This window comes from Eptesicus fuscus, chromosome 4, assembly GCF_027574615.1.
Source record: "Eptesicus fuscus isolate TK198812 chromosome 4, DD_ASM_mEF_20220401, whole genome shotgun sequence".
Taxonomy (NCBI): domain Eukaryota; kingdom Metazoa; phylum Chordata; class Mammalia; order Chiroptera; family Vespertilionidae; genus Eptesicus; species Eptesicus fuscus.
Genome location: NC_072476.1, coordinates 6,933,549 through 6,952,214, shown reverse-complemented (window position 1 = coordinate 6,952,214; position 18,666 = coordinate 6,933,549). Strand labels below are relative to the sequence as shown.

The 18,666-nt window shown below is 53.8% G+C and overlaps 2 protein-coding genes across 6 annotated transcripts; both read left to right on the top strand.

Annotated features, from left to right (window-relative positions):
* Window positions 1–1,694: 1,694 nt before the first annotated feature.
* BCKDK (branched chain keto acid dehydrogenase kinase) lies at window positions 1,695–6,391 on the top strand. 4 transcript variants are annotated; one of them, XM_054714461.1, is made up of 13 exons: window positions 1,695–1,758; window positions 1,918–2,209; window positions 2,797–3,159; window positions 3,285–3,353; window positions 3,449–3,559; window positions 3,815–3,862; window positions 3,945–4,064; window positions 4,142–4,240; window positions 4,438–4,511; window positions 4,854–4,982; window positions 5,074–5,163; window positions 5,704–5,862; window positions 5,956–6,391. In XM_054714461.1, exons 3-13 carry the CDS (start codon window positions 2,965–2,967, stop codon window positions 6,098–6,100), a joined length of 1,239 nt encoding a protein of 412 aa, XP_054570436.1. In that variant the 5' UTR covers window positions 1,695–1,758; window positions 1,918–2,209; window positions 2,797–2,964; the 3' UTR covers window positions 6,101–6,391. The 4 variants fall into 4 exon arrangements, with proteins under 4 accessions (XP_054570436.1, XP_027983265.1, XP_008151013.1 ...); XM_028127464.2 differs by having other exon boundaries at window positions 2,794–3,159; XM_008152791.3 differs by lacking the exon at window positions 1,695–1,758 and having other exon boundaries at window positions 1,766–2,209.
* Window positions 6,392–9,165: 2,774 nt separating this feature from the next.
* Window positions 9,166–18,665, top strand: KAT8 (lysine acetyltransferase 8). Of its 2 annotated transcripts, XM_008152790.3 has the most exons (11): window positions 9,174–9,421; window positions 10,721–10,795; window positions 10,875–11,050; window positions 14,680–14,733; window positions 14,820–14,984; window positions 15,709–15,798; window positions 17,337–17,477; window positions 17,572–17,665; window positions 17,764–17,914; window positions 18,090–18,244; window positions 18,496–18,665. In XM_008152790.3, exons 1-11 carry the CDS (start codon window positions 9,211–9,213, stop codon window positions 18,558–18,560), a joined length of 1,377 nt encoding a protein of 458 aa, XP_008151012.1. In that variant the 5' UTR covers window positions 9,174–9,210; the 3' UTR covers window positions 18,561–18,665. The 2 variants fall into 2 exon arrangements, with proteins under 2 accessions (XP_054570434.1, XP_008151012.1); XM_054714459.1 differs by lacking the exon at window positions 18,496–18,665 and having other exon boundaries at window positions 9,166–9,421; window positions 18,038–18,204.
* Window position 18,666: the final 1 nt, after the last annotated feature.

Here is an 18,666-nt window from a genome sequence, read left to right as displayed (position 1 = left end):
ATCTAGGGGATGTTCCAGGTAGAGAGAACAGCTAGTGAGAGACCCGGGGTGGACTGTGCCTGATACATTTAGGGAACAACAGGAGGCCAGTGTGGCTGGAGCCAGGGAGTGTGGGGGGTAAGGACCCGAGGAAAGAGGAGGTGGGGGAGGAGGGAGAGGGTTTTCTGGGCTCCAGTTCTCTCCTCTGTAAAATGAGCAGAATACTAGTATGTATCTCAGAGAGTTGCTAGGAAGATGAAATTAGTACATATAAGGCTATTAGAAGGGTGCCTGACCAACTGTCCACTCTAAATGAGGACTGCCTTCTGGAAGAGGGATCCTGGGCTGCGTGTCCAATCTCAGCCGCTGGGAGGCAGCAGAGTGTGGGCCGAGCGCGAGTCCGGCGGCCCCAGGCAAACGCTTGATGTTCGCGCTCGCCTCCCGCCCCCGCCTCTGTGGCAGCCACACAGCGGCTGCGTGAGCGCCGGGCTCTGGCACCCCGCAGGCACCCCGCTTTGCTTCTCTGCGCACGCTCTTGGCCGGAGCACCCTCCCCTCTCCCTTCTCCTTGGGCTCAGGCAGTGCCTGCCTCCGGAGCGGAGTGGCCGCCCGCCTTTACTCCAGGATATTGCCAGGATGTTGAAAAAGAAAGGGTGGGAGAGTGTGTGTGCGAGTGAGTGAGTGTGTGTGTGTGTGTGTGTGTGTGTGAATGAGTGTGCATGTGAGAGGGAGTGTGAGTGTGTGAGTGTGTGAGTGTGCGCGTGAGAGGGAGTGTGAGTGTGTGAATGAGTGTGCGCATGAGAGGGAATGTGAGTGTGTGTGTGTGTGAGTGAGTGTGCGCGTGAGAGGGAGTGTGTGTGTGTGTGTGTGTGTGTGTGAGAGGGAGTGTGAGAGAGAGAGAGTGTGTATATGTGTGTGTGTGTAGCAGGGTGGGGAGCGAAGAGGAAATCCAGAGACTCAGGGAGCCCCTTCCTTTGGCTCCAAAGATATCACGTGCTTCACTTAACCTTTTTTTAAAAAAAATTAAAAACTTTTAAATATTTATAAAATACATAACCATGGTAAAGAAAAATCTAGTCAGTACAAGTACACACACACACACAAGCACACGCACACACACTGAAAAGTCTCCCATCAACTCTTGCTTGGAAAAAATAATTGTCTTTTCACTGGTTTCTCTGCCTTTGGTCTCACCAACCCCCATATTCCCCATCACTACAGCCGGAGGGTTCTAAGGGGCAAACCTGACAAGTTAAATCTTTTCAGTGGCTTTCTGCCTTCATGATCTGACTCTAGACACCCCATTCACTCCTCTCCTTCCCAGTGTCCACATGGCGGCAGCCACATCCTCAGATCATCCAGCTATTCTCTATCTTGCCCTCTTGCCCTTCCCAGTCCAGTTCCCGTGCCTGGCCGAGTCCTCCTCATGCTGCACCTGTACCAATGTCCGGGTCCCTATCTGGTGCTCCCTCCACCTCCTGTGCAGCCCATCACAGCTGACACTGAAAATGTTTCCCGGACAGGCAAGGGTTTTTTATGTGATTCCACACCCTATCTCCTCTCCTGGCACAGAAAAGCCACCCAATCAGTATTACTTGCAGGCATGCATGAATGGTCACGTCTAATACTTATATAGTGCTAATTCCACGCCTGGCGTTGTCCCAGGGACATTCCATATATAAATTCACGTATCCACACAACACCCCCAAGGTTGCTACATCCTCATTTTACCAATATGGAAATTAAAGCACTGAGCAGTTTAAGTAACTTGCCGCAGACAGTAAGTGGCTGAGCTGGGGTTTGAACTGGGCAGTCTGGTTTCTGATAAATTAACCAAGAGCTGGAAGGAGAAAGCCAGACCTCAGGGAAGGAATCCAGGGGTTTTGTCTATGCGCTTTACATCTAAGGATCTTCTCACCCTCTTCCGTTTCTCTCCCAGGGAGCCCATTCTATAGACCAGGAGACAGAGGGCCGCGCGGAGACCACTCCGGAAGCCCCGTGGAGGGAGTCGTGGAGTTTATTTGGGTGCTCAGGAGGAGCAGGGGCAGAGCCAGAATGAGCAGGCACCCGGGTTGCGAGTACTTCGCTCCAAACTACAATTCCCAGGAGGCACCGGGTGCCCACAGCCCACGCGACGTCACAGCGGCAGAGGGCTAGGGCAGCTCTGCTAGCCCGGCCCGGCGACGGTTGGGCCGTTCCGCTCGGACCCCGGCCCAAGCTCTGGCCCCGCGGTAAGTGGAACCACAGGCGTAGACCCTTCCCGCAGTGCGCGCCCGCAACCTCCGCCATTGTGCCGGACCGCGCGAGTGCGCGGGACGCGGGGTTGGCATCTACCATATGGGGGGGATCCGGGCTGAACCAAGTGACTTGCGCAGGGGGAACCCAGACGGGGGCTCCGGGGTCGCAGCTTCGATGCAGCCGGCTCTCGGGCACACAATGCACTGTACCGCACGTACGCAGGCCCAGCTGGGGCAGGTTAGGGCGGGAGGGCGGGTCTGGAGGCGCTGGGTAGGGGTAGCTCCGGCCCCTGAACGAGGGTGCCCAGGCGCCGGGGCGAGGCTTTTGAGCTGGACGAGTCCGAGGATCCCCTCCGCTCTATCAGATAGAGCCTCGGGTCGAAGACTAGGAGCCCCGGAAAGCAAGGTCCAGGTTCGGCCTATGTGTGTCTGGGGAGGTGGTTGAGGGGGTAGGGGTAGGGGTAGGGGTAGGGGTAGGGTGAAGGAGATTGCCCAGGTCTGAGGATGCCAGTGCCTGCGGGAAGAGATGGTGCGGGTCGTCTGGATCGGATCCTTACAACTCTCCTTTCCTCGCCCAGTAGATGGGAGCTGCTCCCTGGGGCTGAGCTGGTCAGCATCCTCCAACAGCCCTCGCCCCTGAAGTCAAGAGAAGAGGCCCTGCCTACCCACACCTTGCCCCTTTTTGGGGTCGCCTCCATCTATCTGGTCCTTAGCACGAGTGGCCGCTCAGTCCGACAAAGAGCAGGACGATGATCCTGGCGTCGGTGCTGGGAAGTGGCCCCCGGGGGGGGCCTCCACTCCGGCCCTTCCTCGGGCCTGCACTCTTGCTCAGGGCCCTCTCCACATCGGCCACCGATACTCACCACGTGGAGATGGCGAGGGAGCGCTCCAAGACCGTCACCTCCTTTTACAACCAGTCCGCCATTGATGTGGCCGCAGAGAAGGTGCGCGGTTGGGGCAGCGGGGTCCAGGTCCCCAGGTGGAGTGGGTGTCCAGGGAAGGGGCGGGGCTAATGGGGGGATGAAGTGTTGCAGATCCAGTGCTCAAGCCCCATCTGCCCCTCCTCCAGCCCTCAGTCCGCCTCACTCCGACCATGATGCTCTATTCAGGCCGCTCTCAGGATGGCAGCCACCTTCTGGTAAGATTCCTGCCCCTTATTTTTCTCTTGGTTCCTGGAGTTCTGGCCCAGCCACTCAGACCCCAGCCCTGCTCTCCCTCCTTTTTTTCTACTAGAAAAGTGCCCGGTACTTGCAGCAAGAGTTGCCGGTGAGGATCGCTCACCGCATCAAGGGCTTCCGCAGCCTTCCTTTCATCATTGGCTGCAACCCCACCATACTGCACGTGGTAAGGTGGCCTCTAGGGAGCATGGGTTTCCCTAGTAGAGGGGGGTCTTAGATCAGTGTGCCTACCACCCAAGGGGCAAATGGGGAGATGGGACCAGAGAGGCAGAGATTTGCCGGCCAAAAGGCTTCAGGGTCACAGAGGACTCAGACCCAAGCCGGCATATGGGTGATGGCAGTCTCCTTGGATAGGCATAGGTAGTTGTTCTCTACCCAGTGCCCACAGATCCTTGTGAATTACGACACGTTTTCCTTGCAGCACGAGCTGTACATCCGTGCCTTCCAGAAGCTGACAGACTTCCCTCCGGTGAGGGCTGGGCCTGGGCAGGGTGAGGGGTTGAGAGGTCAGGGCTGGACCATCCATACTCATATGACTCTGTGGCCTGCAGATCAAGGACCAGACAGATGAGGCCCAATACTGCCAGCTGGTGCGGCAGCTGCTGGACGACCACAAAGATGTGGTGACCCTCTTAGCTGAGGGCCTACGTGAGAGCCGGAAGCACATAGAGGTCAGGGGCAGCACAGTGGTGGCCTGTTGGGGGGCCTGGGGGGGGGCACAGCATTATTGAGGCCCCACTGTTTACAGGACGAGAAGCTTGTTCGCTACTTCTTGGACAAGACACTGACTTCCAGGCTTGGGATCCGCATGTTGGCCACACATCATCTGGCACTGCATGAGGACAAGGTGGGCGCTGGGACCTGAGGTCCACCTGGGAATGGCCAGTGAGGCAGAGGGGACTAAGCCAGGGGCCCCCTTGGCCTGGGGACCTGAGCCGAGGGCCTGGGAGGGGCTTGGGGCCACTTCAGCAGTCCAGAGGTGGCAAGCGTTCGGTGGCCAAGGTGCAGGTCAGCTGCTAGTCCTGACCTTCTTTCTCCTGACAGCCTGACTTTGTCGGCATAATCTGCACTCGCCTCTCGCCAAAGAAGATTATTGAAAAGTGGGTGGACTTTGCCAGGTGAGGCTAGAGCAGCTAAAGAGGTGGGGGCAGGGGGGTGTCTTTGGGCAGGGAAGGCTTGGGTCTGAGCCCTTGCCTGGGGCATGGTCTACCACAGGGTTTCTCAGCTGTGGCACTATTAGCATTTTGGGTCAGATAATTCTGTTTTGTGAGGGGCTGTCCTGTGCTTGTTAGGATGTTTAGAAGGATCCATGACCTCTATTCACTTGATATCAGTAGTACTTCCCAGGTGTAACAAACAAAAATGTCTTTAGAAATTGCAAAATTTCCCTGGGGGCATGGTAGAAGCATCTCCAGTTGAGATCCACTGGTCTAGGTCTGAACTCTTGCTCCTACACACAGACGCCTGTGTGAGCACAAGTACGGCAATGCCCCCCGCGTCCGCATCAACGGACATGTGGCTGCTCGATTCCCCTTCATCCCTATGCCGCTGGACTACATCCTGCCCGAGCTGCTCAAGAATGCCATGAGGTGGGCTGGCTGGTATGTTGAAAGACGACAGATAGGGACTGGGGTGAGGCTGGGATACCACCACCCACTGCTGGTCTTTCCCCCTGTATAGAGCCACGATGGAGAGTCACCTAGACACTCCCTACAATGTCCCAGATGTGGTTATCACTATCGCCAACAACGATATTGATCTCGTCATCAGGTTTGCCCCGAGTGGGTTAGGGTGGACGGGCTGTTCCGGCACTATTTTTGACTTGCTGTATGACCTCAAACCAGTACCTGCCCCACTCTGAGACTTGGTCACAAGATACTCTGTGGTCCTGAGATTGCCACGAGCTGGATAAGAATGAGTCCGGGGCCAGGTGCAGAGCCCAGGGCAAGCATGTCAAACGCAAAGGCTAACCGGGCCAAGTAAACAAGGCATGTGGGCATGCGGGCAAGTTTGACATGCTTGCCCTAGGGCCTTGTCTTTGTTAGCAAGTGAGGGGCCTAGAATGGGGAAAGAGTCAGGAGTAAACAGTCCATAATGCTGGGCTGAAAAGGTCAACTCCTGTGAGAAGGTATAAGCAGTCAGTGGCCCAGGCAGCGGAGGACAGAGCAATGCAGCTTACAGAAAACAAGGCCCAAGGCTCGGTGGACCACATTCCACCTTTGGCTAAAAGGGACAAGACGGCACTGAGCCCCCCCCCCCCCCCCCCGCCCCCCAAGCTGAGGCAAGCTCATATTATCCACATCCTGCCAGGATTTCAGACCGGGGCGGGGGAATCGCTCACAAAGACCTGGATCGGGTTATGGACTACCACTTCACTACGGCCGAGTCCAGCACCCAGGACCCCCGGATCAACCCACTCTTCGGTCACCTGGACATGCACAGTGGTGTCCAGACAGGACCCATGCATGGGTGAGCCCCCACTTGGCCATGATGGAGGGGTGCGGGGGCCCTGGAGACTCAAGCCTCTGAAGCTCCTGTCCTATCCCCTCCCTTCTCCCCCAGCTTTGGCTTCGGGCTGCCCACGTCACGGGCTTACGCGGAGTACCTTGGTGGTTCCCTCCGGCTGCAGTCCCTGCAGGGCATTGGCACGGATGTCTACCTGCGGCTCCGTCACATTGATGGTCGGGAGGAAAGCTTCCGCATCTGACCCTGCAGCCCTCGGCCTGCTCGCCTGCCCAGCCTGGGCCACACACCCTGCCAGGACCTTCTGGGCCACACAGGGTGCCACTGTGCTCCACACCCTGCTGCATCTTGGGTCTCACGATGCCAAGCAGATGGACTTATATGGAGCCGGACACCCCCCTCCTCAACAGGGTCCGCTGTTTCCCTGCCTCCAGGCCTTGGAGGGGAGGAAGTGGGGACCCCAGCACCAGCTTGATCATTCTTGTTCCTGGGGAACTCCATTTTGACCTGCTGTTATTAAAGTTCACATTTTGAATGCCCCCTCTTGGGCCCCATGTGGGGAGGGCAGGTGAGCTTGTTTCTGATCCCATTCAGGTTCCCTGGGCCATTGGGTTCAACCTAGTTCATGTCCAGTCTCTTAACTATCCTGACAGAATTTGCCCCAAGTCTCTTGCACTTGGACTTGGTGGGACTGGGGGTGACTGGCAGTTTGTACAAAGACCTTTCATTCATTTCATTTAACAAATGTTTCTGCTTCTCAGACACTATCGAAGGGCCAGGTTGGCCCAGCTTCAGGCTTCATTTCTGACTCTTGCCTTCCTGGCAGTCACAGGTTCTGGAGATGAAGGTCACCAGACTGGGCAACCTCCTGAGCCACCTGATTCCTGAGCCCAAGTAAGGTTAAAAATACTGTCCACCACCTGTGCCTGTTGCTGCCAAGGAAAGAACACACGATTGTGCCCTGGCAGGCTCCAGAGGACCGTGGGGCCCCGGTAGGGAGATCAAAAGGAAAGGGTCCCATAGAGCAGGGGAGTCCCCCCTGCCCATCTTGCCAGGGAATGAGAAAGGCTTGGTGGGACTGCTGATGGAGGGGGCACAGGGAACCAGTGACTTCCCAGGCTGGAAATCTGCTGGCGGCAGTGCAGGAGGTGAGGCTGGAAAGGCAGGTGGCAGCAGTCAGCTGCAGGACTTTGTACAGCAGCAGTGGGGAGTCTGGCATGGGCCGTATAAAGCCCACAAAATCATTTGGTCTGGCCTTGCCAAGGCATTAGGGGTGAGTTAATTAGATGTTTGAGCAAATATAGCAGGCTAATTTAAAAATATATATTTTTATTGATTTCAGAAAGGAAAAGAGAGGAAGAGAGAGAAACATTAATGAGAGAATCATCAATTGGCTGCCTCTTGCATGCCCTACACTGGGGATCAAGCCGGAACCTGGCATATGCCCTGACCGGAAGTCGAACTGTGACCTTCTGGTTCCTAGGTGGACACTTAACCACTGAGCCACGCTGGCCGAGTGCAGGCTAATTTTTAAGTTGATAATTTTGTATGGCCCACAAATGATGTTATAAGTATCCACATGGCCCCTGGCAGAAAAAGGGTCCCCACCCTTGATGTACAGCTAAGCAGGGGTTTTACCCTGGAGGCAGCAGGGGCCCATGGGTGTGTTTTCAGCTAGGAAAGTATGTATCATATCAGGTTGGATTCCCTAGAAGCATAACCTGAGAAGGAGATTTGCATCCAAGTGATTTGTTGAGAAAACACTCCCATAAGGGAGTCGGGGAAGCATGAAAGGGAAGAGCAGGAAGCCAGGAAAGGATGTGATCTCAGAAGTCCAGAACCAGTAAGTTCTGCCAGAGCTGGAGGCAAGAGAGCTAAGCTCCACAGACACTGGTTACCGTCTGTGTGGGGAGGTACTTGAAATAGTTCTCAGCTAGTTCAGGCAAAACACTTCTCTTAGCCAGAGGGGCAGTCTGTCAAATAACCTCTGGTGCTGTATTTTGAAAACACACAGAGTGTAATTTGGCACACGTAAGCAACAAAGAGAGACTCCAGGGATCTGGGTTAAACTTCTATATAGGTTTTGGAGGAAAGTCAGATTTGCACATTAGAAGAACCACTGGTGGTTGGTGGATAGGAGGGAGAACAGTGAGGAGGTTGGTGGAGTGACCCTGATCAGGGATTTACAAAGCTTATGGTAATCCTTAACTAGAAGGGATAGCATCCCTAATTGACGATGTCAGGGGAAGTCAAAAGTGAGGCACCAGAACCCTGGGTAGACAGAATAACAAGGTTGGAGATGAGGGAGAGGGTTGGAGAGTGGGAGAAGACATTACCATTTTAACTTTTTATTTCCTTTCTCCTGTGTTGTGTTTTTTTTTAATGCTGCCAGACACCTGGCATTCATTGCCCTCCCCCAAACTCCATTTCCCTAAAGCCAAGTACCAGCATTTACACTGCCAACCCCCACAAATACCTAACTATTTCTTGATCTGTAACCTGAGTCCCATTCTCTGGCCCCAAGCATGTCACCACTCTTAGAATTCGTTCTAAGTCCAATAGCCAAATTATAAACTGAAGAGTCAGAGAGTGGCCAAGAGGAAGGTTTATGGAGCACCTACCCTGTCTGGCATTGTGCCATGCACTTACTTTATGAGGTAGATGAATACATGGTCTAACCTTTATTTAGTTCTATGGTTTGTACAGTTATATATAGTTTAATCCTTATCAACACTCTGAGAATGAACCCTTGTACAACTTACCCAGAGTAGGGTCAGAACCCAGGATTCCTCGCTCGCTAAGCCCAACACCTCTCCATTCTGTCCACTCCCTCTGACTAGTTTCTGTTCCGAGAACGGCTGGTTTTGGGGGCCCGGCCCATTCTTTAGAAAGGCTTGATTCTGTGAGAGGGATTTACTGGCTGTGCCTGGACACACTCTTCCAGCTCCACCACCCCCTATCTCCTTTATCCATCCTGAACAAGCAAGGCCGTTTCTTCCATCTTCAAAAAAGGGGTGACCGGTAGAAGGCTGGCGGAAATGGCGGTGCAGGAGTGGGTGTCAAAGGCCTCCAGCCCTAAACTCGGGCCGCCGGTTAAAGCGAGAACAGGCTTCCTCGGGCCCAGGGCCTTTAAGAAGATCGGGCTGACTCATCACCCGGGAAAGGCCTCTTCGGCGCCCGGGCGCAGCCACACTTCATCCGGAGGAAGGGACTCCAGGCTCCGCAGCGGCGCGGCCCGGCGCCCGGAGACGGCCAGCGGACCAATGAGCTGCCGCCACGTCACAGACTCCACCCTCCGCCGCGCGCCGACCCGGAGCCGCGGCGCGGGGATCTTGCGTCATTTCCACCACAGCGATGGCGGCCCCGGGGGCGGCTGCAGCGGTTGCGGCAGCGACTTCGGGGGTCGCGGGGGAGGGCGAGCCCGGGCCCGGGGAGAATGCGGCGGTTGAGGGGGCCGCCCCATCCCCGGGCCGCATCTCTCCGCCGACCCCGGCGCGCGGCGAGCCGGAAGTCACCGTGGAGATCGGAGAGACTTACCTGTGCCGGCGGCCGGACAGCACCTGGCGTGAGGGCGGAGTCCAGGGCCAGGGGCGGTGTTTGCAGGGCGGGGTCGGGCCGGGGGTGGTTCTCGGAAGGTCTGGGCGTGGTAGGGGCGGGGCGTGGGGAAAGAACGCGGAGTTTCGGGCCATCCTACGAACCCCACCAGAGAGGCCAACACCAAATTCTTGTGTATAGAGAGCTCCCATCCCACTTCCTTGCCTAACCTTGGGTTTCATCCCCTTTTCTTAACCTTGCTTCCTCACGGGTCTCCTGTCTCTGCGACTTCCCCTTCCACCTGTCCCCTGTAGCCGCCAGCGGGGAGGACCTCCCCGAACTCAAGAACGACCTTCTCCCCTCCCCCGGCTCTCCCCCTCCCTTCCCTCCCTTTCCTTCATAATTCCGTTGAATGGCTTGCATCTTTGTGTCCTCTGGTTTCTAGCCACCCCTAGCAAAGGTCATTGCCAGACCAATCCACACTCTACCCTTTGAAGACCTTTAGCCTCCTGTTCCCTCTTCTTGGAATGCCCTTCCCTTTCTCCTAGCACACCTGCCCAGCTCCTACTCATCATTTTAACACCATATTCCCCTGTGATGCTATTCCTGGTTCCCTTCAGGCAAAGTGAGTCATTCCCTTCTGTGTGTTTCTGCCACATTCATACCTCAGCCACTGCGTATGTAACATTGTTGTCATTTTCTGTGGGTATCCTCCCCATCAAAGTGGGAACTTCTGGAGGGCAGGACTGCTTGTGATTCATTGCCATGTCCTCAGTATCTAGCAACAACAAAGCATAAGGCCAGACACGCAGTGGTTGCCTTCCTCATTTACTGAGTGGTCTGCTAGTTGTCAGTCACTGTACTAAAAGCTTTAGAGCCGTCAGCTCACCCTCTGAGGTGAGCACTATTATCTGTTTTACACATTAAGAAACTGAGGTCCAGAAAGTCAAAATAACTTGTTCAGTTAAAATAGAGAAATGGATGGGGAGCTGGAGTTACATATAAACCCAGTCTGTCTGACTCCAGAACCAGCCCTCATGACCTCTGAATAACAACTGAATATAGTACACCAAGCATTAAATTTGGAGTCAGGCTTAAGCTCAGTTAAGTATTAGCTCTTACCACTTTTCAAATCTGTGAGCCTGGGTAAGCCTCAGTTTTTTCAAATGCAAAATAAGAATAACAGTCCTGACCTGGTGTACCTCACAGGCAGCAAGTGAATTGAATGGCAGATGTGGACAGGTGAGGTTAGCTTCCATGTGAAACTGGAAACAGCTTCTCAGTGTCCGGGCTCTGCCTTCCTGATGACACTAGCTTTTTTCCTTCCCAGATTCTGCTGAAGTGATCCAGTCTCGAGTGAATGATCAGGAGGGCCGAGAGGAATTCTATGTGCACTATGTGGGCTGTGAGTGACCTGGGCTATCTGGGCTTGGGTGGGGGGAAGAGGGGTGGAAGGGCAGCACCCTCATGGCGCATCCTCACAGTTAACCGGCGACTAGACGAATGGGTAGACAAGAACCGGCTGGCACTGACCAAGACTGTGAAGGATGCCGTGCAGAAGAACTCGGAGAAGTACCTGAGCGAGCTGGCTGAGCAGCCTGAGCGCAAGATCACTCGCAACCAAAAGCGCAAGCATGATGAGATCAACCATGTGCAGAAGGTCCGGGCTCTCTCCCCTTCCCCAGGGCCCCCAGAGGCTCTGCTGCCTCTGCCAACTCCTTTGGGTCCCAGTTCCAAAACCGCAACAGCTCCCGTTTCTTAGCTCCTACAGTGTGTCAGAGACGCACCTGTCTCTTCTCCTGTACTCTGCCCAGATGAGAAAACAGGTTCAGAGAGGGCAGGGGCTTGGCTACAGTCTCACAGCTGGGACGAATTCAGGCCTCCTGCACGGATAGTGTCTTTTTTCTTCTATTGTTCCACATTAGACAGACCGACTTGAAGTCCAAAGGGAAGGAAAAGAATGAATGATATTGGGCACTTGCTACTGCCCAGAACCCTGCTGGGCCTGGTGCATGAAATTCTTGCACAGGTAGGGTCCCTAGGCCTGGCTTGCGATCAGAGCCTTCTTTCCCCAGCTGGCTGGGGCCTTCCTTTGCTCCACGCTGTCCCCTGGTCGTCAGCACATGTCATAGCGAGCGATCAGTCTGCTGGTCCAACCCCGGAGGGGATACTTTGCATATTCACCTTTTATACACACACACACACACACACACACACACACACACACACACACACAGAATGGGGCAAAGATAGGTTTACAGTTATTTGTATGGAAAATAATAAAAGAATAAACTGTTTCATGTACTCACCACTGTAAACCTACTTTTGCCCCACCCTGTATATATTTTTTGTAAATGGGGAAATAGGCTCAGAGAGGTTAGCTAACATACCTAAGGTCACACAGCTAGTGAAAGGGTGGGCTGGAATTAGAACAATAATGACAGACATTTTTGGCTTGTGACCCAAAGTTTTAGGCTAAGTGTTTGAATACATGATCTCACTGAAGTTTCACAACCCTGTGAGGTAAGCATTATTATCCCCATTTATAAGGGAGCTACCGATAGGTTTAGGAACCCAGTCGGGAATTAGGTTTGCCACTGCCCAACTTCAGGGCACAAATCCTTAACCATGACTTTGACACATCCTAGAAATAGGCCACTTGTTTCCAAAACCTGGGTTCTTTTCATCCAGCCAACCTGCCCCTGGGAGGCTACTGTTCTCCCACTCCGAGCCTCAGTTTCTTGATTTGTGAAGTGGGGAATGCAAGAGAACTGGGCTTACTGAGCTCTCAGGACACACAGACATTAGTTTTGATTAATGCGATTTCTTCTAAGTGCCCGTGTGCTTTGCAGCAATGTTTTGCTAACTGTGGGGCACAACTGTTAGTAGATTACCAAATTAGTTCAGTGGGCTGTGACCATCATTTAAATTTTTTAAATGGAAGAAAGAAATAGGATAAAAGAGAAGATATCAAAGTGCATTGTACTTTATTAAAGGTAAGTATTATTTTGAGAAGCTTTTATTTCACATACAAATACATGTATGTGTATGCGTAAACATCAACTTATTTACAGTGCTCACTGCACTTCCTACTGTGGTTTCTGATAAAAATTAAATAAAAATTGAAATGGTCTAAGGCAGCACCGTCCAATTGAACTTCCTGTGATAAATGGAAAAGTTTTGTATCTGTACTGTCCAATAGAGTAACCACATGGGGCTATTGGGAACTTGAAACGTGTTTAGTGTACTAAGAATTAAACTTTATTTGATGAATTTCAATTGAAGTAGCCACATGTGGCTAGTGGCTACACTATTGGACAGCACAGGTCTGAGTTTCTCAGTTCCTCGGCCAATTCGCGCTGGCCAGTTAAGTCTCTAAGATGCACCTCTCCACTGGCACTCCGCCAGGCAGATGGCAATGGGCCAGCTGATAAAATCAAAGAATGGATAATCATCGAGTTCACAGGCTGCAAGATTCTTCAGAACCTAGTTAATGTTTAATTCTAAATAAATCGCAGCATTTAAGAAAAGCAGTGTTTTTGTAGTTCTTTAATGATTTGCAGAAGAGGATTGTACTTTGAGAGCTGGGAAATGTGTTTTAAGGAGACATTTGAGGAAGAAAATGAGGAAATCTTTCTTCTCCCATCTTTGCAGGGATTAGACTCAGGAGTTGGACCAGGGGCCTATGCCCAACTGTGCTGAGTACCTTTTCTGTGATGGGCAAGTGACCTCACCTCTCTGTGCCTCAGTTTCCTCTTTTGTGCAGTGCAGATAATGAGCAATCTTGTCTCAGGCTTATTGTGAGGACTAAATGAAATGATACCTGTGGAGTGCTTGGCACTTGGAATAATGGCAGCTAGTTCATCCCCCAGGGCCAGTGACCTCACCTTTCCCTGCCTGTTGACTTCTCTGAAATAGAAGTGAGTGCTGTAGATATGAGGCCATACAGCCCAACTGCTTTGTGGAAGGGCCTTCTGAGTAAAACATTGGCTCCTTTTCTCCCTTCTCACCTGCAGGGCCAGGCTGCTGTCTACTCTGGTTTAGGTCATAGGCCTTCTTGGGTCCCCACTCCATTTTCAGGCTGTACTTGGTTCCTCCTACAGAGTCTGGCCTAGGAACAGGATGTGCTGTGAGTGTAACATGACTCTTAGTCCCTGCTTTCTAAGAACTTGGAAAATAGGGGGAGCCAAGTGGGGCAGTTAGAGGTTATTGTTGTAGATCCCTGTGTCCCTGACTGAGAAAGGACAGGGTATATTCTGCATTGGGAGAATCCAGTCCGGCCTCCTGGAGGGGATGGAAAGGATGCTGGGCCTTGAGGGACAGGAAAGAGCTCAGTAAACATAACTACACGTGATAGCTCACGGAGTTCTGCCGTGTCATGTGTCACCTGGCTCACCCTCTGCTGGGTTGAGTAAGCATTTTCTGGCAGCAATAGGATAAGGAAGGGCATTCGAGGTGGAAGGAACTTTATGTGCAAAGGCACAAAGGCTGGAAAAGGCCGGGTTGAGAGCAGTAGAGATTTGAAGAGGCTGAGGCTGGAGGCTGGGAATCTCAGGAGCCCTAGTCAATTGTCCAGACCTGAGATGGTGGCAGTGGCTATCTGGCATAGGACAGAGAGGGACCAGTCCCAGAGATTGCAAGGAGGTAGAGTTGGCAGGACTTAGCTGTTAATTGAATGCCAGGCTGAGATAGGGAGGAGTCTTAAGATAGGCCCCTTATTGGTCTCAGACATTTGGACTGTGATGCTCCCAGTGAGATGGGAAATCCAGGAGGGGAACAGGTTTACATGGAGGAAAGAATGAGTTTCCTTCTGGACACTTGGAATCTGATACGCCTGAGGGAGGGACCTCTGCGAGCAGTCCCACGGGCAGGCAGCTCCTCAGGTGTTCAGGAAAGAGGTCCAGGCACACTGGGGAGTCAGCAACAGTTCCTGCCGTGAGCAGGGTCTCACAACTTTGGCTGAGCTGGACTGATTCCGCTGCAAAGCTGAAGCTCTTACCAGCCCCAGGACTACCCAGGGTTCCTGGTCCTAGCCCTGTTCATCTGGCCAAAGGTCTCAACTCAGGTGTCAGGGACGTCTGCCATATATGGGTGGGGGGACAGATGGGAGAGGAGCGTGGACAAGCCAGCTTCAGAAGCAGGTAGAACATGTTAGCTATTCATATGGTTTTTGTCGTTCAGGATGTGAGGTCTGGAAGACAGGAGGGAAGCACTGGGTTCTGGGATAGGGGAGGGACAGTCTGAGATCCCCTTCTATTCATCTCTGTCCACTGCTTTTTCCTTGCCCAGACCTATGCAGAGATGGACCCTACAACAGCGGCCTTGGAGAAAGAACATGAGGCGGTAAGCAGGGGCAGGGGTCCTGACTGTGGGCTCCCCCTCTCCCCTGCTCTCCTTGCTCTAACCAAGCCATCCACTGCCCTCCACAGATCACCAAGGTGAAGTATGTGGACAAGATCCACATCGGGAACTACGAAATCGATGCCTGGTACTTCTCACCGTTCCCTGAAGACTATGGGAAACAGCCCAAGCTCTGGCTCTGCGAGTACTGCCTCAAGTACATGAAGTATGAGAAGAGCTACCGCTTCCACCTGGTGAGGCGCTGACGCCATGGCTCTGGGAGGGCCACAAGCTCAGAGCAGAGGACGGGAAAAGCTGCCGTGGGTGGAGACCCGACTCCTGCCTGGCTGTGTCTCTGATGGAGTGACTTAGGCCAGCTTGCCCCTCCCAGACCTCAGTTTCCTCTTCTGTGGAATGGGGACAGTCATCCCTGCCCTTACACCTTCCTTGGATCCCTTGCCCTTCAGCACATGTGTATCAAAGCCAGCTCAGTGCCAGGTCCCTCAGTGCAAAAGCAGAAGCAAGCACAGCCCCCGTGCAATGGGACTGGAAGGTGTGACAGATGGGAGGCATTGGTACACGCGAGCTGCCAGGGGGGTCACCTCATTATTCATGCAGCGGCATGTTTCCCAGAGTGGAATCTGAGGCAAATGTATGCAGTTTAGGAAACACCACTGCAGGGATCAGGGCCCTTCAGAGTCCCCTAGAGCCAGGCCGACCTGGACTCAAGCCATCCAGCTGTGTGTTGCTCAAGCCAGTTCATAGCCCCTGTGTGCCTTGGGTTCTTCATCTGTAAAATGGGCGCTTCTCCTCAGGTGGGTGGGAGAATTACTTGATGTGGGTGAAGTGTTGAGCCCAGGATCTATGTATAGGGAAGCAGAGAAGCAGAGATTTGCTGCAAGCCACATGGGGCAGAATGCAGGGCACCTGGCAGGAAACCTCAGGGGCTCAAGCCTCCCTCTTCCCTTCTAACCCCAGGGCCAGTGTCAGTGGCGACAGCCCCCAGGAAAGGAGATCTACCGCAAGAGCAACATCTCTGTGTACGAGGTGGATGGCAAAGACCACAAGGTGAGCTGGGTGGTCACGGTGGTGGGTGCGGGGAGGTGGGAGCACTGGCCCCTCTGGACCCTTCACTGTCAGGATAGAGGCCAGCCTTAGGGTGAGCAGCCCCGCCAGGAAGAGGCCTGAGGGATCACACGTGGCCTGGCACTTGGCCTGTGGCGGGTGCATGGTAAACATGTGGGCCTGCCGTGCCAGCCTTGGGGACTGGGGTTCGTTCTCTCCCTACGGACTTCTCTGCTGATGGGGTAGTTGAGGTCTGAAGTGAAGATTGTCATGCCTGAGGCTGTTTCTAGAAGGCTTTCTCTTTCTGCCTGAAGAAAAGGTGTTTGGTTTTCCCCAGGAGGGAACTGCTTTGTGTAAGGTTTCCTGTCCAAGAGCTCCGTGGCTCTGCTGGCCCAGTTCCTTGTTCCCGGTAAACGGACTTGAATGGGGCAGGGTCGGGCATTGGGATCTGCTTTCCTGTTGAGAACCTGGCCTTTGCCTGGTCAGTCTGGGAAGGTTGCACCAAATGTCCCCATTTCCCGTGGAAGGGCAGTTAATGAAGACACACTTCGAGTGGCTCCTGGCTTCAAATGACCCCGTCACTTCCTAGCTGACCTTAGACAAATTACTTAACACTGTTTGTTCCTGTTTCCTCATCTAGACAGCAGGAGTCATGATCATATTTACCTAATAGGGCTGTTGGAATAACTGAGATAGCAATGTCACATACTTAGCATGGTACCTGGCACCGAGTAGGTGCTTAGTAATGGGCCTTCCTTATTACTGGTGACCTGTGGTGGCTCAGTCAGCCTTGTGATAATTGCTTGGGGAAGGAATATCCACAGAGCCTTGTCCCCTGCTCTGCCTTCTTGAGCAGCAACAGGGGGAGTGGCGGAAAGGGCTCTACAGGAGACATGGGTATTCCTGTTGGCGCTACCCTCTGCCAGCTTTGAGGTCTCAGACAAGCACTTCCCCGCCCAGAGCCTCAGTTTTCTTTTAAGTAACTGGGACTAGCCATGCTGGGCTTACACAGTTGTTGGGTCAAATGAGAGTGGATATAAAAGGCGTCATACACCGGAGGGACCCTTGATCTGTGCCAGGAAGCCAACCTGAAGGTCCCATTGTTCCTCCTGACGTTGGCCTCTGGCCAGGTGGGTGGCGGGGCCTGCAGCAGGTGAGGCTCAGCAAAGGGCATGGCCAAGCGGGCAGACTGCAGGCTTCGAAGTCAGGCTCAAGGTCCTCCACTCTGCAAATACTTAACAAGCACTCGGCTTCATGCTTAGCCTTGGGCTCGGTGCTGGGGACATAGCCTTGAACGACACAGGCTTGGACTGCGTCTGCCACTTACCTGCGGGAATCCTGTGCTGCTCACCGGTGTGGTGAGGAGGCACTGTCTCCTCGGGTGGGTGGAAGAATTACTTGATGTGGGTGAAGTGTTACCGGCCTGGCACTGGCTGTTCTGTGGAGCCTGGCATTTGCAGAGCAGGGTGGCAGCTCCTGTCCAGGCCTCAATGGGCTCATTGTACTTGCTTCCTGAGTCTTCTGCCTCTCCTACCCCTCAGATTTACTGTCAGAACCTGTGTCTTCTGGCCAAGCTTTTCCTGGACCACAAAACGTTGTACTTCGACGTGGAGCCCTTTGTCTTTTATATCTTGACTGAGGTGGACAGGCAGGGGGCCCACATTGTCGGCTACTTCTCGAAGGTACTGGGTCGGGAAGCCGAGGTTGAGGGCGGGCAGTGAGTGTGAACTGGAGCAGGGGCCGAGCTCCCCCAGAGTCCTGACCTCGCCCCTGCAGGAGAAGGAGTCTCCAGATGGGAACAATGTGGCCTGCATCCTGACCCTGCCTCCCTACCAGCGCCGCGGCTACGGAAAGTTCCTCATTGCTTTCAGTGAGTGGCTCCCGTTCTGTCCCGAAAGGGGCCCCTGTGGTGGAGATAGAGCACCAGGGTGGGGTGGGTTTTTAGGACCGTCTGTCTCCCACTGCCAGGTTACGAGCTATCCAAGCTAGAGAGCACAGTAGGCTCCCCTGAGAAGCCACTGTCCGACCTGGGCAAGCTCAGCTACCGCAGCTACTGGTCTTGGGTCCTGCTGGAGATTCTGCGAGACTTCCGTGGCACGCTGTCCATCAAGGACCTTAGGTGAGGGCCCTGGACCCCACGCCTGTCATCTCATGTGGGCGGCTTCCTGGAGTTCTCCAAGAGGGAAGGGCTCTCCTAAGATTGGCCATGATCCTGTCTCCTTGTCCCCTTTTGCTGTCCCAGCCAGCCCCCACAAGGGAACTCTCCCAGCATCTGCTCCAATCCCTTTCTGCAGCCAGATGACCAGCATCACCCAGAATGACATCATCAGCACCTTACAGTCCCTCAACATGGTCAAGTACTGGAAAGGCCAGCATGTCATCTGTGTCACACCCAAGCTAGTAGAGGAGCACCTCAAAAGTGCTCAGTACAAGAAACCACCCATAACAGGTAGGTGGGGGGCTCCTGGGCGTGTGTGGTCGGGGGTAGGTGTAAGGACGACTGGGAGCCATAGCCTCCTCTTGCTGTCACATGATCCTAAACCAGTCTGACCAGCTTCCAGGACCAAAGCCTGGGGCAGGCTACTCATGTCTGGGCTTCCCTGCCCCCTCCCCAGGATCAAGTCTGCCCTTGTTCTCACCTGGGGAAACCTGGCCTAGGCCCAGGGTCCAACCCTGCCTCTCCTGTCTCTTCTCCCACAGTGGACTCTGTGTGCCTCAAGTGGGCACCTCCCAAGCATAAGCAAGTCAAACTTTCCAAGAAGTGAGTGGCCTGTGCCCCTGTTGCTGGACCTGTGCCTCCTTGCCCCCTCACCTGTAAATATGTACAGCCTGTTTCATCATTTTTTTAAATAAAGTAAGTTCTGCCGGTGG

Coding starts and splice junctions, on each gene's coding strand:
- BCKDK (XM_054714461.1), top strand. CDS start 2,965: ATGATCCTGGCGTCGGTGCTGGGAAGTGGCCCCCGGGGGGGGCCTCCA. Junction 4,512..4,853: donor AAGTGGGTGGACTTTGCCAG/GTGAGGCTAGAG, acceptor TCCTACACACAG/ACGCCTGTGTGAGCACAAGT. Junction 5,863..5,955: donor CAGACAGGACCCATGCATGG/GTGAGCCCCCAC, acceptor CTTCTCCCCCAG/CTTTGGCTTCGGGCTGCCCA.
- KAT8 (XM_008152790.3), top strand. CDS start 9,211: ATGGCGGCCCCGGGGGCGGCTGCAGCGGTTGCGGCAGCGACTTCGGGG. Junction 11,051..14,679: donor AGATCAACCATGTGCAGAAG/GTCCGGGCTCTC, acceptor TTCCTTGCCCAG/ACCTATGCAGAGATGGACCC. Junction 17,915..18,089: donor CTGTCCATCAAGGACCTTAG/GTGAGGGCCCTG, acceptor CCCTTTCTGCAG/CCAGATGACCAGCATCACCC.